Genomic DNA, 16,426 nt, shown 5'->3' with positions numbered 1-16,426 from the left:
GTTGCACCGTACACGTGCTCCTCGTGGGTTTTACCAAAGTAGTAAACGTCCGTGACCTGGCACAACAAGCTGAAACGTCATGATATACCTGGAATACTGCTCAAAGCAGCGCTAGACACAAATCACTCACTCACTATTGTCATGACTGGTGCCTGTTAAACATCTTCTATAGAACCACCTAGATTTGGGATGAACATTTGATACATGTCGGTATTCTTTAGGGCTTGAGATACAAATGTTGTTAAATATCTTCTCAGAAAGCCGGATATAAAAGGAAATGAAAGAGCGTGAAATGCAGAATACATAAAATATTTAATATTCCTCCAACACACAAGTGGTGAACAGTTGGCTTTAATGATTTTTATGCTAAATGTGGGAGGTTAACTCACCTTATGGAAAGTCAAGTTTGTACCACGACCATTGATTTTCTCCAAAGTCATCTCCACAGATAACATTGCACAAATGAAGTTGAATCTTTACATGGTTGTCTTAACAATATGCTCAGGAGCTTCGAATCCGATTTTCAATATGACTCCTATAGAAGAAATATTGCAAAAGGTACATATGGCCATTACTAGGCCATTTGGTTCGGCAGTCATATTAACGAACACAAATGTGTCTGTTATACAAACCATATTTTAGACCGAGTGAGTTGGCTATATTTTTTATTTGATGACTTCATATTTGTATTCGTCAGTCGGCAGATACTATGTGTAACATGTTTTCGGGTCTGTGTCTGTTGTTCTCATTGTTGACTTCATATCAAGGCGAGCTACGGTTCCGTAGCACTATTTTTATGTTATAAAATTGGATTCAACAGTTCATTTCTAGAGTAGGTCTGCAATGCCATTGACTTTTTACGTCTTCTTGAAATTTTAGACTGCGGCGGTTGTGGCCAGGGTGAGTCCAGCTGCTCCAGACAGGCCGTGTGTTCTCACCAGTGTGGCTACATCTCCAGTGCTGCCTTCCCCAATTTTTACCCGGTCTCGGCCAGTTGCCATTGGAGAATACAGGGTCAGACTGGGCAGTTTGTCACTGTGAAATTTAATATGATTGATGTCATAGCTGATGGAGAATGTGAGGGAGACCATGTCAGCCTCTATGACCTTGACCGTGCAAGAAAGAAAACATTGATGGGGAAGTTTTGTAAACATAGAAGACCGATTGGAGAAATACAGAGTAGTTGGGAGATTATGGATGTGGAGTTTTATTCTGACTTTGACACTGCTGGAACAGGGTTCTTACTGAAGTATACACTGCAAACGATTGAACTCAGTGCTAGTTTCCTGAATGTGTCAGGTACATATACACGTTATCAAAAATATGTTTTCCAAATGTCTCTCTATTTCTCACTGTCTCCGGCAGACAATATAAGCATCGTTTGTGAAACCATTATACAATGTTGTCACCATTGATGTACATATGGTGCTGACTAATAACACTCTTTTTTTAAAAGTTGCTGGTTTCATATGCCAATTTAGATCCAAGCATGTATTTTACAGGTGTATGTCACGAGAACTGGAGCACTGTCTCTATTTGCCAAACTCACTAAATAATATTTGGTCTTCATTTTTTTAAACCAATATATAAAATAATGTGGGCATCGTTGTTATGAATAATGTGCAGTCTGACAACATGTTTGTCAGTAAAGGTGCTTGTTTTGTATGCCTATTTAGACCGAGTTATGTATTTGTAGGTCATTGTAACGAGAATTGGTATGAGCATAGGCACAGCTGCTACAGCTTTATCACAAGTGATGACGGTCTCACCTGGATAGATGCTGAGAAACGCTGCATTTACGCTGGGGGACATCTTGTCAGCATAAGCGACCATGATGAGACGAAGTTTCTCCATTCCACCATTCTTAATAACAACCTTTTCGCTGAGCAAGAAACATACATAGGTAAAAGAATTTATTGATATAGCAAGCATTACTTACACATCGATTTAGGAGCAAGGATGGGTTCTTGAAGATTTACAGTGTGGCCGTATGTATAATAAATCATTTGTAAAAGAATAGTAGCTCACAATCTGGTTTCTGTCATGTTTTTAAATAGAATCAGTTTTTTCTTTTGAATATTTGTAACCGTGGTACCAATGACACAATGTCAATGATCGCTTAAGATCAATGGTACGGTTTTGTCTCTACGTTGCAAGATTGGGACCAGGCCCTATAAAATATGTTTTCGTATCACGACCATCACAACCATGGTATACAGTATATGTTTATTATTGGGTTACTCCTGGTAGTTTACTCCATCGAGGTTTATCGGACATCGTTCTTGTCACTGATGCGTCAAGTATGGAAATGTCCTCCACATTTTCAAAACTTTACTGATCATTGAATGTTATAGCCATGATCAAACATCTTCCGAGCAAGAGTCATTGAAATCTTGATAGAAAGAGCATGCTCGAGTGTACCTAAAAAATTGTGAAATGTAGACACCAAGAGCTGGAGCTACAGGAATATTGCTCGATAACGCCCTTGAGTTTTTGAGAATCTACATGGTATTTATTCCCCTTTTCGCAAATATTTTCTGTGAATATAAAGAATGTTCTTGACTGTACTAAGCATTGTGGTTAGTCGTTGAGACGGGGATTTGGTGGTCCATTTGTTCGACCCAGCACTATTTCTTCTTTGTACGGATCTGTATGGAGCTTTGCAATCCAGTACAAATGAGGAATGGACATGCCTTCAGGTTGTGGAATCAAACCATAAGTTGTCAGTACTGATGCATACTTTTGGCATATTTCTTTCTCATTCAACATTCTGGCCTTATATGCCACATGATATGAGATACACTAAAGTTCTTTGATCAAATATTTAATGCAGTGATACTTACATATAATGGTTATGTTATTTGATGCCTTGTATTTGGGAACAACTACAAACTTAACATGTTGGGCAGCCAGACTTTGGATTACAACTAGCTGGGACAGAATTGGTTTATTCCCATTCTGTTTCCTCTTTTTCAGTTTTTGCATTCTACGAATGACAATATCAAACAATGACTTAACCCACTCTGAAAGACATTCAACAGTTTCCTCTTCTCTCTTGGCCCGTGTATTGGCATATGCTTCGACAGCATTGTGGTCCAAATTGGTAGGAGGCTGTTTACGATATTTTAGTCCATATTTGAATGACTGACGAAGGTTGTTATTGTCAACCTACAATTACATTGTATGACCTACAAGATGGTAGCAATATGCTGAGTCTTGGCAGCAACAAGTAGTCCACATTCCGCAACACTTTCCTAAATTTGAACAACCTTGATGTAATGGTGTTCGTATAGCAAAATCAAAATGTTCGGGGTTCCTGAAATTTGAAATAGTGATGCACTTTTGGGGAAAATGATACAAGCATATTATCTGTTATATGTCTGTAAGTGTTTCGCTTTATTTTGTACAGGGCTACAAAAAACAAGTCACGGTCGTTACATGTGGACGGATGGAAAACCATTGTCGCGGATTGAATGGTAATGCACCTCAATACAACAATGTAATAAAGAAATAAAAAGAAACTTCCAATTATATATTTAAAGTACAAAATCAATTTCCAAACATTGTTATACCTAGCAGCTAGACAATAGTCTCATCTTATCAATTTCATGAACAGTATTGCATTCACATGGACATTTACATAGATTTTGTGTCCCCCTTACGAACCATCTGATAAACAAATGTTTATATTAAACTTTACATTACATTTGCAGGTATGCTGGGGACTCTGATGGAGCATCCCAACCCGACGGGTTTGAGAGAGAGGCGTGTACCATGATGGTCATCTCAAGCATCAGATCCACCACTAACTGGCACGATGTTGCATGTGCTTTTGACAAAATCTCACAGTATATCTGTGAGACGTCAAACAGAATATTGGTTGCTCCAGGTTCTATTTTGTGTCTCAGTATTTAATACATGTCAACAAATAAACGTTTTCGAATGCAGTAGTAACGTAATACATAACGAAATCCTTTTTATGCTGGATTACCTCTTTTATGAAGTATGATATATGTCTAAGGTAATGATTTTATTTCTTTGATATGCGACACCTCGTTCAGATCCATATGTGTATTAGTCACTCGATTTAGATGGATTTCATTTAGAAACATTTAGACAGTTTGATATAATCTGACAGTACAATGTCTTTGGTGCAGAAACATTCGATTGATGATCCCAGTATCGGTGTCTCCATGGAATTCTTATATAATTCAAATCATATTTTCAAAATGTCGTTTTCAACTAATACTTCAACGCTACTTTTATTAAGTTAAATTTGATATAGTGTAAATATCGTGTACTCACAATAAACTATTATGCGATGTACACTGACCCAAAAAGTCAGGGATCATGATTTTTTAAATAACGATCCCTAATTCTTTTGTTCAAAATGTATGCATTTTGTATCTTTACGTTTGTTCTAATAACAATATGAATTGTTATTTTGTCCATGATGATACTTTTCTTTGTGAAATTTGATAGCGTGGAAGTATGTGAATATGCCGACATTTTTTTGCATGTACATGAACGCTGTTTATTTTTGATAATTCAAAAATTTATCTAGTATGTTGCAAATATAAAACAATTCACTTTCTTTGATCATGTTTCACGCATATTAACATTTGCAGAGAACAACATTCCTGTCGGCAGTGATAGTGATGCAAAGACCGGCTATTATTTTCCTTGTGCCAACGGCGAGTACATATCGAGACTGTACACGTGTGACGGAAGTATGGATTGCACTGACGGGAGCGATGAAGATGACTGTTCTACAGGTAGGCTGATGTTGATAGTGTTCATTTACATATTAGACTTGAAGGGGAACAATAATGCTTTGATTGCATTTGTGTTTCAGACCCCTGTCCACGTGGCATGTTCACCTGCACTGATGGGGGATGTGTTGACTTCGCCTTCTACTGTGACTACAAAGAACACTGCAAGGACGGATCAGATGAAACAAATTGTGGTAAGAAAAGCGAAGATGGCATATAATTACGCCAAGACAGCCTTATTGAAAACAAAATGCATGGTCATTCCTCAATTAGTAATTGACTTTTGACTCTGCGTTTGCACATCGGGTTTTCGATTCATACCTCATTGAACCGAAAACAATCTACAGTCAATCCTTATAATTAAATTGGACAACGTAAACATGTACAATAGTTTAACGAAACAGAATATATCAAAGCTGACAAAAGTGACGCGATTGATAAACATTCCAGGTGTAGGAATATATAATGTGAAGTGGCATGATTCAGGTGATTGTTTATTTTATGCACATAACGCCCACAAAGTCAGTAGCCAATCAACGGAGAGTAGGATCAAAACTTAGTCCAAGAACCTGCCAATCAAGGCAAGAGGCGAGACGAACTGCAACAGTCAGGCTGTAACGAACGGGGACAAATATATCCTTGAGAAGGCGCCTGTTTCAAATGACATGGTCAGTTACCGCCAGATTCAAACATTAGTTCCCTGAGAGCAGGAAGACAGTTGGAAAAAATGCGGATTAGAAATGAAAACCAAAGAAATATGTGGAACACGGGCGAGCGAGCCTGTACGTTTGCTGTTTCATTCCTTTTCGGCCTTCGGTGTCAAAGGATGGTTTGGATAATTCCCTTGACTGTAGACGTAATATTGGGATTCTCCGACATTCCGCAGTGATAAGAGTAGTCCGCATCGGCGGGCGTGGCATACTTTTTTACATTCATTGGAAAATTAATACAATGACACGTGACCAATTCAGCTAATCAGAATGCAGTAATTACAATGAAATTCAATTAGTGAGTGTTGATCAAAATGTAATGACTTATGTTATATGTCCGGACTCAACATAATTTTTACAACCTTTTAAATTGTGACCTATATTTCACGTCGACTTTTGCATTTGTACCATGCTTTCAAATTCTTTCAAACTGCACTTGTTGGCAGTTTTTAACTTCTCGTCCTCAGAAACCACTGAACTGAAGATGAAATTTCATTAAGAGTTTCATCATGGCAGAAGCTACTTTGTAAAACATGTCTGTGGCCATTACTCAGCCATTTATGCTAACAAATGTAATACATTTGGCGTATATTTAGTATGTAGTGGACTCAACACATGTTCTGTTTTTCACAATACATTATATAGCATGTTATAAATCATCCGAAATAGCATTTTCGTCTCTGTAAACATATTCTCCTCAGGGCTTTCTGTAGAAACTATATATATATATATATTGACTGCATATCGAGGATAACTACAGTGACAAGGCACTATTCTTACCACTTCTTGATCAAATATACCATGCTTGTGTGTGTATACGTTACTGCATTGCAGCTTGGACTCATACATGTATGAATTACATGTGTACAAGTGTTATCTTTTATTAGTGTCCAGTGAATGTTCCTCTGACCAGTGGAGATGCAGCAGTGGACAGTGTGTGTCAGCTGACCAGAGGTGTGACCTCCTGCAGGACTGTGTTGACGGATCAGATGAAGCGCATTGCAGTGGGAAAATCACATTTCTGAATTCAAATATGGCCATAGGATGTAGACATTTTGTCTTTTGTTCCATTGAAATAACAGTAGTATCTGAACATTCATTTTGGGTATGTGTGTTTCTAGGAATAATAGATGCTAAAATTTCATCGCAAATGGTTTACATTGATTAGCCAAACATGTAATTATGATACATTACTGACATCGACGCCACTATCAAACTGTAGACAATTGCTCCAAATATCAGGTATAAAAACATTTATCAATTTCAAATTGTCACAAATTGACATCTGTTTTTTTATGTGTGCATGTGCTTATATTCCTTTGGCTCAGTATCGTTTACAAATATCAGCTCAAAGCTACATTTCAATGAGTGTAGATGCGAATTGTGCATGTAATACAGGTATAATGCTCTTGAATTAGGACATCAAATTTGACCTGCAAATGTATGAAGATTTATATTTGCTCTCACAGAGGCAGCATGTCGGAAGCCTTTCTTCCAGTGCTATGACGGACGGTGCTTGCCCCCAGCCAGGGTGTGTGACGGGTTTGTGGACTGTGTGGGACAGTACAGAGAAGACGAGGATACTCAGTGTACCACAAACAGTCAGCCGTCTTGTAGGGCGTGGTATGCCCTTGGGTCCAGGGAGAATGGCGAATATAGTATTGCGATTGAGGACAGTATGGGTCATTTGCATGTGTTCTTTATTTTATTAAGTAGCATTATCAATTTATTAAATGAGTTACTTTATAAATGATTAAAATACCAAGACAATGTTTACTTGCTGTTGATTATAACCATATGGTGTGTTTAATACTATCAATTAACTTTAAGATTTATGTTAAACAACATTCTTCCAGAGACGTACTCGGTGGAGTGTAAATTCGACATGAGAGAAGGAATGATAACAACACTCATCCATCATGACTTGGAGGACTGGACAGTGACAAAGGAACCAGGGTATCTCAAGGACTTCTATTATGATGTCCCGAATAATGTCATCAAATACATCAAGTCGGCGTCCCTCGCATGTCGGCAACACGTTCACTTTGACTGTCTACAGGCGTATTACTTCTATAGGGGCCGCTCAAACTGGAAGGACATACGTGGAAGACGTAACTACTTTTACGATGACCCGAACAGTAACTGTAGCTGCATTTTGAGAGACGCCTGCAATGACAACAATACAAAGTAGGTTACCTTTGTAATAGTGATGACCTATAAACATGAATGAACTTTGTTTGCATAATGTTTCTTCTTTTCCAATATCGACAGTAAATGGGTGACATTGGTTCACAACAGCCCTATGTATTTTTTATCACCTCAAACTGGTATAATTTATACCAAGAACCTGGTATACTATGTACGTCTACATGTTCTTCTTTCTTTGGGCTCTTCGGTGCCATAGAGCCCGTCGTTCGTCACGTCTTTATTGAATGTTCCACATTTTGCGTAAGGATTATGACTAACAAAATCTGTAAAAACCGTCCAAAAAACTCATTTCAAGGCCAAAATGATAAGACAACTTTTCTTCCAGTCTTTCTTATATGCAGTGCTATCCATTGTTCGAACATGTAGTTTAGTTTAAAATTCGAACAATGGGTTCTGTCAACAGTTCAAACATTTTTTCAAAGCCTTATCTCAACTTTAGTTAGTGAAGTAAGTTTTCCCCTTTTGTTCCAACTTTTTAGTACTAAAGCTGATTAAACTGAAGCTTTACAAAGTTTTCAAGATTGTTAAAATTATATGCTTGTAGAATAATACAAAACATAAATTATAGGGCAAAGATAGTGGGATACATAAAGAGTCATAAGTAACTCATCAAGGCATGTTTAAAGGCAGACATTACAGAAAACATGGTAATGAAGCCCAATCACCCCGAATGATGCGGCTCTGGGATAGTACGCAAATAATGGATAGTACAAAATATAAAAAACCCAGATAATATAAAAATGTCTTCGCTTAGGAAATTAAGCATACCCATGCTTTTTGTCTGAATTGACTGCCATCTCGGCACTTTGTTCTGAAACGATGAGGTGCTTGGACATCTCAGAGATGTCATATATGTTTTCTTAATATCCCAAGGAATTGTGTTTGCCATATTGACCAGTCAGGTCAAGGATCAAGGTGATAGATAGCCAGGAGAGTATTTAAGAAGCATTTATTGTATGTCAATAAAACTTTGCATGGACACCGGTCGCGCTGCCATCTAAACAGGTATTGAGTGACTATAAGTTGACTGGCACAGAGAAAGTCATTCAAGTAAAGTTTGTGTGTCATTTTCACTGAAAAGCATTTTTCTGATATTTATTCTATGTGAAGTTACTATTTTGGAGTTTAGTTCTTTGATAGGCTTCACAATTATTTTTTTCAAGTGGAATAATATGAAAATTTTGGAAATTAACTAAATAAAACGTAATCGTTGACATCGATTGACTGCATACCCAGGTGTATGCACATGTCACTATTTGATTGTCGCATGTACAGTCTAGAATTGGTCTGAGACTGGTTTTGGGACAATGGCATAAACATTTGATCAATTTGGCCACGTTGTTTCATCTACCAGTCCGGATAAACGGAGGCGGGGTTAAATTGTCAAACACATTAATTTGAGTCTTATATTAGATAACCATCCTTGTTATAACTGGAGGAAACATTGATGGGTGTGGACCACATTGAATTTGTCTCCAGGGGATTCTGACATCATGTGTTGATAACACATTGCCAGTTAAGTTAAAATACTAGTTATGGTTCATAAAATTATACTCGTCACCATATGGCTGAAATATTGCCGATGTGACGTTAAATTTTAACTCACTCACTCACTCACTCACTCATAATATTATGCAAGACATAGACTTATATATTACCCTACAAATTACATGTTTAACAGATGTGCATGTGACAATACGAGAGACGATTTAACCAGGGCAGATGACAACACATGGGGATCTGACAGTGGATACATTGACGACATGGATAGATTGCCCATAACACAGCTATGGATGAGAGCGCAGCTAAGATTAAGCCGAGTTAGACACCTTGTTGGACCGCTCATTTGCGAAGAACGTAAGTGACCAAAATGTTCAGACTGTGATATGGTCTGTTGTGGCATAAGAGACAGTATTGCTGGCATATTGCTTGGGACCAATTCTTACCCGGAAATACCATGGGGGTCCATAAAGATTTAATAGAGAATTATTCGGGTCAGTAATTACGCCATAAACATAACAAGCAAAGTCGACAAAGCATGAATACGTGTAAATCCAAAAGCGATTTCTTTGATAATGTATTGTTACGTTTACGGTTTGAAAATTCCCGTTTCGTTACAGCAGGTTCCAAAACATGTTTTGTATTTCAGCATCACGAACTCACACAAGTTCCCTCATGTGTAAGAGTGGCGTAGTCGTTGACGTTTCACACAGATGCATCTTGGATTACGACATCTATCAGCAATACACAGGATGTCGTGACCTCACACATATACAGGATTGTGGTTGGCATGCGTAGTCGATAAACATTAAATTTTGGACATTTTAAGTATTTATCAATACATATTACACCATGTAATGCCTAGAAGACAAGTAAGATCATTATTGTGCTGAACTGTAATGGGTGTCCTTCCATTAGTTAGACGTCCCAATAGTTAGACAGCTTATAACAACACTTTAAACGGTTGAGTGCACGCTAATCCTTATGCTTGTTACCTCAGACTTTAAAATGGAATAGTCCAGATAATTCTGACAAAAACAAAGCAAAGCAGCTTTAAATAGATACTTTAATATTTTGATAAATTTTATACAGTTTGTAACAACACTTTGTGACAGTTTTTGGTAATGTACACTTTACATTTAATAACTTTTACAGTTTATTTATCCCAGACGAAGCAAGTGTCCACAAGCATCTAAATACTCAATAGCAGACTTGTCACCCTGCTGCAGCTGATCTTTAAGGCGTACCAGGCGGTTCTCTGTGTCTCTGTAGATTTTCTTGCGGCAGCATGGTGCCGCACCAAAGTTCAATTGCATCACCTTAGTCCTTTCACTGAACTCGACTTTCTGGATGATGTCAATGAATCTGTAGATATTAGGGTGAACATGTGGCAGTAGGTAGCTCGGTCGGCTGTGGAATCCCTCAAGGTGGTTGTTGGTTCTGGGTCCATCAGTTTTGAAATGGTTGCACATGCGCATTGGGAATCTGGCGATCGCGCTGACAACGGCTTGTTCAAAGTCGATCTGTATCTTGCTAGGTGACAGTGGTCTGTTGAGTCGCTCTTGAACTTCTGTCTTCAGTTGTCGAAAAAGCTGGCCATAGGTTGTTGCTTGACGATCTTGCAAAAGGGCGAACACTAGAGGGAAGGTGTTGGGGCAAACTCTGGCATGAATGGTGTATCCTTGATCCCATAAACCTGGACATGCTGTGAAGGTCCCATCCATGTAAAGGGTGTCAGCTTCCTGGAGGGCTTGCATCTGTTCTACAGTGGAGAACGCCAGGATCTTATCATCGTCGCCGTCGCTGAACAGTAGAAAGGGACGTCCATCTGTTGTCTCTGACCAGTTGTCTTCAATGTCTACTGCTGACCGCGACCTGGGTAACGCTGGAATGGTCTTGCGACGATGCCTGAAAAAGAGCAAAGGAACAGTTACACATATGTTACATATGTTACATGATAATGATTTCATTTACTTGAAATGGTTAAGAGCCCTAAAGAGCCCTGGGACCTAAAAAAAGAGTTAATTCTAACCAAGTCAAAAATACGGGATGATATTTACCTGTAAAGTGAACTTTTCACGCTCTGAAATGATGGCATCGCTGGGATGTTGGCTTCATCTACTTGAGTGACTTGCTCCTCGTACAATACCTGCATCTGTGTGGTTTCTTCTCGCGCTCTTTTACGAAGATTGCTTACAAAGTTCACTCTGGTTTCATCTTCAGGCGGATGGTTATGTTCCGACTGATTGCGAAGAAAGTCACCGACAGTCGTACATTTCCCATTGCACGTCTTGACGACACATCTCCAATGTGTGCAGGTTTGCCTCTCGCGGTTTCTGTTGTAAATATATCCATCTAATATCAGCTGCTTACTTCCAAGCCGAGAGGTGATGTACTCTACTTTCCTTAAACCAGCCATATCGACACTGATAATGATACGTAACCCAAGATCATTTTTATTTGTTTGATGAGTAGATAATCTAAACTCAACTCCTTCAACTGATCATACAGTAAGACAATTAAGTTACTCCATAGTTTACATAGTTAATCTCATGCCTATCTAACCTGTGCTGAGAGTAAGGTAATTTAGGTTAATTAAACGAAATTGTAACATATATACTCCCTAAACTGTGAGTCCCCTCTCCCTACTCAGTACTTTAATCTAATTAGGACTGATCCATTACACCTGTAGGTATATTCCCTCTTTGCCTAAATAAACATGTCTAACAATTGGGACGTCTAACTAATGGGATATAACCCTGTAATGAGATGTCAAATATACATAACCTATCCTTCACGTAAGATATCCGTTCTGCATCATTGATGTGGTATACATACTTATAATACACACACTGAGATGATAGCAACTGTGTGACAATGAAAACATGTTTTTCTACATCAGGATATTTTTCAGTGCTCGTGGTATATATCCTATTTTTTCTTCTTTTCCCCAGCTGACGTGAAGAATTAATTTCCCTAGGTTATACGTTTCGTTATTCATCGCCGGTTTGTACTCCTCTTCAGAAGGACTCCTGACAAATTAACGAATTCAAATCACATACCAGTAAATACAGTACATTTACTTCAGTATTTAACAGATTTATTACATGTTTGTTTGTAAATGTATATTCCCATTGCACCAGAGACGCACGAGTGCCCAGTAGATCACATCAAGTGTCCCTCTAGCTATTGCATCCCCATCAGGTTGGTCTGTGATGGACGCCCAGACTGTGCTGACGGCATGGACGAAAGAGGATGTAGTAGGTTTAAGTAACACGATTTTGAGATTTTTGCCTTGTTTCCTATGATGAATAGAGGTATAAAATGTGGTACATTTTCAAATAATACTAGACATTTACAGTTCAATTTCTCTTTGAAAGAAGCACTATACAATCATAGTTGGATTCATTCGCTAATTCTCCATATTAAGGCTCATAGAGCTTAGTGCCTTGCTGTGATGATCCCCACAATTTGTGATCCGTGCATAATATATAAGGAAAAATCTAAAGATGGTGGGTTATTGTTGAATACGAAGGAACAGTGCATATTATTTTACAAATTGTAATAGTATTTTTTTTGTAAACATCCAGAACCTTAAATTATCGTATAAAATAGAATCTTCACTTCTTGTTTACACTTTAAGTATCGCTGAGCGTCATGCCTCTTGTATTATTTTCCAGCTAATATTACCTGTCCTGGTAGATTCCGTTGTCATGGTAACATGGTGTGTATTCCATGGCAGCAGGTGTGTGATACAATCCGACATTGTCCTGAAGGAGATGATGAATATTTCTGTGACACCAGCTGCCCAGATGAGTGTCTGTGTGAGGGTGCATATATCACTTGTACTGGGTTCTACCTCGACATGATTCGACATCTACCCAAATATACAAGAGTTCTCAAGTTAAGGGGAAGTTTTAATAAAACATTGAAGAATGATACTTTCCGCCATATGGAAAACTTAGCACTCCTGGACCTTTCCTACCTTGGAGTCCATGTGATTGAAGAAAACTCTCTTAGTGGACTGAAAAACTTGTTGCATTTGGACCTCAGTATGAACTCCATCAGCTTGTTACCTGAAGGGTTATTTCAGAGTATGGGAAATCTTATGTCATTATTACTCAATGGAAATGGAACGTTCAAACTGACTGCGGCATCATTTGATGGACTAACAAGCCTTCCTTCACTCGACCTTTCTGGTATTGCTCTTAGGACATTGAAGAGGGACATGTTTCATGGGTTATCCAGTCTTCTGAATTTGAACCTTTCTGACAGTAAGATCACAGCAATAGAAGACAAGAGTTTCAGTGGAGTCAGTAAACTGCACACACTTGATCTGACACACAATTTTATCACAGATTTCACCGGAGATCTATTCTACGGCTTAGAAAAGCTCAGCTACCTGTACAGTGATAAGTATGTCTTCTGTTGCTTCAAACCTCAGAGTGTCCCAAATGAACAATGTCTACCTGCGGCTGACGAGTTTTCTTCTTGCTCAGACCTAATGAGGAATGGAGTTCTTAGAATTTGCATGTGGGTTCTGGGCTTTTCAGCTCTTCTTGCCAACTTCCTGTCACTTATTTGTCGATGCATTTACGATAGGCAGAGTTTCAAACGCAGCAATGATTTTTTTGTTGCCAATCTCGCCATCTCTGACTTAGTAATGGGTGTATATATGATCATCATAGCAAGTGCTGACGTCATCTACAGAGGAGTGTACAGCTGGAATGATGAGGCGTGGAGAAACAGCTGGGTGTGTCAGCTGGCAGGTCTCCTGGCATCCCTATCAAGTGAGACATCAGTTATGTTCCTCTGCATAATCACCTTGGAGAGAGTCCTTGTTGTCAAATTTCCATTGAGAGACCATGACGTCTTTAAGAAACGTTCGAAGTTCATCAGCATTTTAGTCTGGATTGTGAGTTTCCTGATGGCAGGGGTTCCCCTTTTGCCGATCAGTTACTTTTCCAAGTCTTTCTATTCTCGATCAGGAGTCTGTCTTGCTCTACCACTCACCAGGAACAGGCCTCCGGGATGGGAGTATTCCACCGCTATCTTTGTCATTTGGAACTTCATCTGTTTTGTCTTCATCGCTATGGGTCAGGCTATCATCTACCAGGCAGTGAGGGCCAGTCAGAAGCTAAGGAAGGGGCGGACAACCAACGACATGGCCATTGCCAGGAAGCTCTCCTTCATAGTTCTGACAGACTTTGTGTGCTGGTTCCCCATCTGTGTCATGGGTAAGTTATAACACTTCACAATAAGTGATAACGTTGTCTGTAATATTCCCTAAAAATTCCATCATTGTTGCTGTCGCACATGACAGGAAAATTGCCATCTCGACTAAACATGTACTTCAAGGACGATAAGACGGGTTTATAAAATCAAATTATTCTTGCAACAGGTCTGATTGCTCTCCAGGGTTACGTGATCAACTCTGAAGTGTACGCTTGGGTTGCAGTGTTTGTTCTACCGATCAACTCCGCTCTCAACCCCATCATCTACACCCTTTCAGCAGTTGACACAATGAGAAAACGGAAGGTAGCAATGATGTCTATTGCGTGTATGCCAAACATTTCTGTACCAAAATACTATATAACACCACAGGAATAAAAAAATTATGATAATAACATTACATGCCTTTTTACAACCCTCCTTTAATATACAATGGATTCCCATGTACCCCGCTGCCTTCTATCATGTCCTTTTTCCCTGAACAAATCAGTGCAATTGGGAATAATACGGTTGTACGATCTCAGTATGCAACCCCTACCTTAAACACCAATGATATCCTTTTTGTGTCTTAAGTACCCGTTGTCCTTTTGCAATAATCCTACTTTTTCTTGCTGTGTCCAAGAATCCATTATTTAACTTCTTCATGTAATGTGAGTTTAATTCCTTTAATATACAGAATATTATAAGAATTGAAAAATGTCAATCATATGTATTATGAACACACTGCTTTCATATATTTTCGATTTACGTTAAAGAAATCATGAATGACGTATTATATAAGTCTGACAGTTTTGAGATCAAAACGTCTTGATGTACGAGTGTCGCGAAAAACATCGCACCTTAAATTCGATTAGGAGGTAGGTAATGTGGGGGCGTCAAACTCTTACTGAGTTCGTTCACCCTTTTCACTCCTGCTGCTTGAATAATTTGAGTGTGGTTATTTTATAGTTTCATTATTTATCGGTTCGCAGTGGTAAAACACTGTACCAAAATAACATATCTGTTATGTTAGAATATTTACGCCCATGTCTTTTCAGCTAAACAAAGCAAACACAACTTTGATTACCACCAGATCAACAGGTATGTTTTACAGGTTGTGATCAGTGAGCTCCAATGCCAAGATGTTTTCATATTTTATCGTAGCCATGAAGTAAACTAATGATCAAAATTATAATGTGTAAACGAGGAGATTTTTCTTTTGCTATTTTGAGTTCTTTCTTTCATATGTACCTTGCAACTTTTACACGGTACAATAACTTCTTTATATGTGTGTGCTTTTACAGTCAGGACTAAGTCTTCTGTCCCTCATCTCCTGAAGAAAGAACTCCTATTGCAGAGCCAGCCCCCAAATTCGGTCTGTCTGTCCTCTTACATTGGTTCACTGACGTCAGCCAGAAATATGCTAATCATTGCTCAGCAGCTAGCCAGATCTGTGGACCTCCTTCACTCCAATGGACTAGTCAATGGCTTGGTAGAGACGGACAATGTATGCATTGTCTTTGATGAAGGGGTATGTTTGTCAATACTGCTATTTTATCCATAAATGTGGCTGCCGGATGATTCATTTACGTGTGGACTAAACCGTGTTACTATTTTGTGTCATGTTCCCGTGTATATTAAGGAGCTGTTGGGTAACTAGTGCTCCTTTATGACGCAGACAGTATATAAGTTAATTCACATTTGTTTTCATATTCATACTAATAATTTTTTTCAGATTGTCAGAAAAGTGACTGCACCATGTATTCCCATTGCCACGGAAATGCAGGAAGATTACAGAAGGGATATCCGAGACTTTGGTCATCTTGTGTCCACGATGTTGAAAGCTTATACAGTTGCTAAGAAACAACATCTGAGGCTTCGCGCGTCTTGTCTCCAAGATGTTAAAACCTTATAGAGTTGCTAAGAAACAATACCTGATAAAAGTGGTCAAATACTGACAATTCACATTGTTTCAATGGAACAATGTTATATAACTCACCTTCCCACACTGCTTCGCGCCTGGAT

General features: G+C 38.7%; 1 protein-coding gene across 1 annotated transcript in view; it reads left to right on the top strand.

Annotated features, from left to right (window-relative positions):
- Positions 1 to 16,426, top strand: part of LOC124137050 — a 31,031-nt gene extending 14,605 nt beyond the window's left edge. Inside the window, exons 14-30 of the mRNA XM_046503162.2 lie at positions 880 to 1,299; positions 1,697 to 1,903; positions 3,410 to 3,476; positions 3,714 to 3,889; positions 4,629 to 4,775; positions 4,856 to 4,966; positions 6,370 to 6,486; positions 6,952 to 7,158; positions 7,339 to 7,669; positions 9,372 to 9,547; positions 9,840 to 9,974; positions 12,334 to 12,450; positions 12,871 to 14,427; positions 14,592 to 14,728; positions 15,460 to 15,502; positions 15,706 to 15,932; positions 16,137 to 16,426. Coding sequence (XP_046359118.2) covers positions 880 to 1,299; positions 1,697 to 1,903; positions 3,410 to 3,476; positions 3,714 to 3,889; positions 4,629 to 4,775; positions 4,856 to 4,966; positions 6,370 to 6,486; positions 6,952 to 7,158; positions 7,339 to 7,669; positions 9,372 to 9,547; positions 9,840 to 9,974; positions 12,334 to 12,450; positions 12,871 to 14,427; positions 14,592 to 14,728; positions 15,460 to 15,502; positions 15,706 to 15,932; positions 16,137 to 16,316 — 4,355 coding nt within the window. The 3' untranslated portion in view covers positions 16,317 to 16,426. The remainder of the gene's footprint in view (positions 1 to 879; positions 1,300 to 1,696; positions 1,904 to 3,409; positions 3,477 to 3,713; positions 3,890 to 4,628; positions 4,776 to 4,855; positions 4,967 to 6,369; positions 6,487 to 6,951; positions 7,159 to 7,338; positions 7,670 to 9,371; positions 9,548 to 9,839; positions 9,975 to 12,333; positions 12,451 to 12,870; positions 14,428 to 14,591; positions 14,729 to 15,459; positions 15,503 to 15,705; positions 15,933 to 16,136) is intronic.

This window comes from Haliotis rufescens, unplaced genomic scaffold (genome assembly GCF_023055435.1).
Source record: "Haliotis rufescens isolate VD_foot unplaced genomic scaffold, xgHalRufe1.0.p SCAF_3, whole genome shotgun sequence".
In the NCBI taxonomy this organism is placed as follows: domain Eukaryota; kingdom Metazoa; phylum Mollusca; class Gastropoda; order Lepetellida; family Haliotidae; genus Haliotis; species Haliotis rufescens.
Note: the sequence above shows the minus strand (reverse complement) of the source record. Positions and strands in the feature narration are given on the sequence as shown.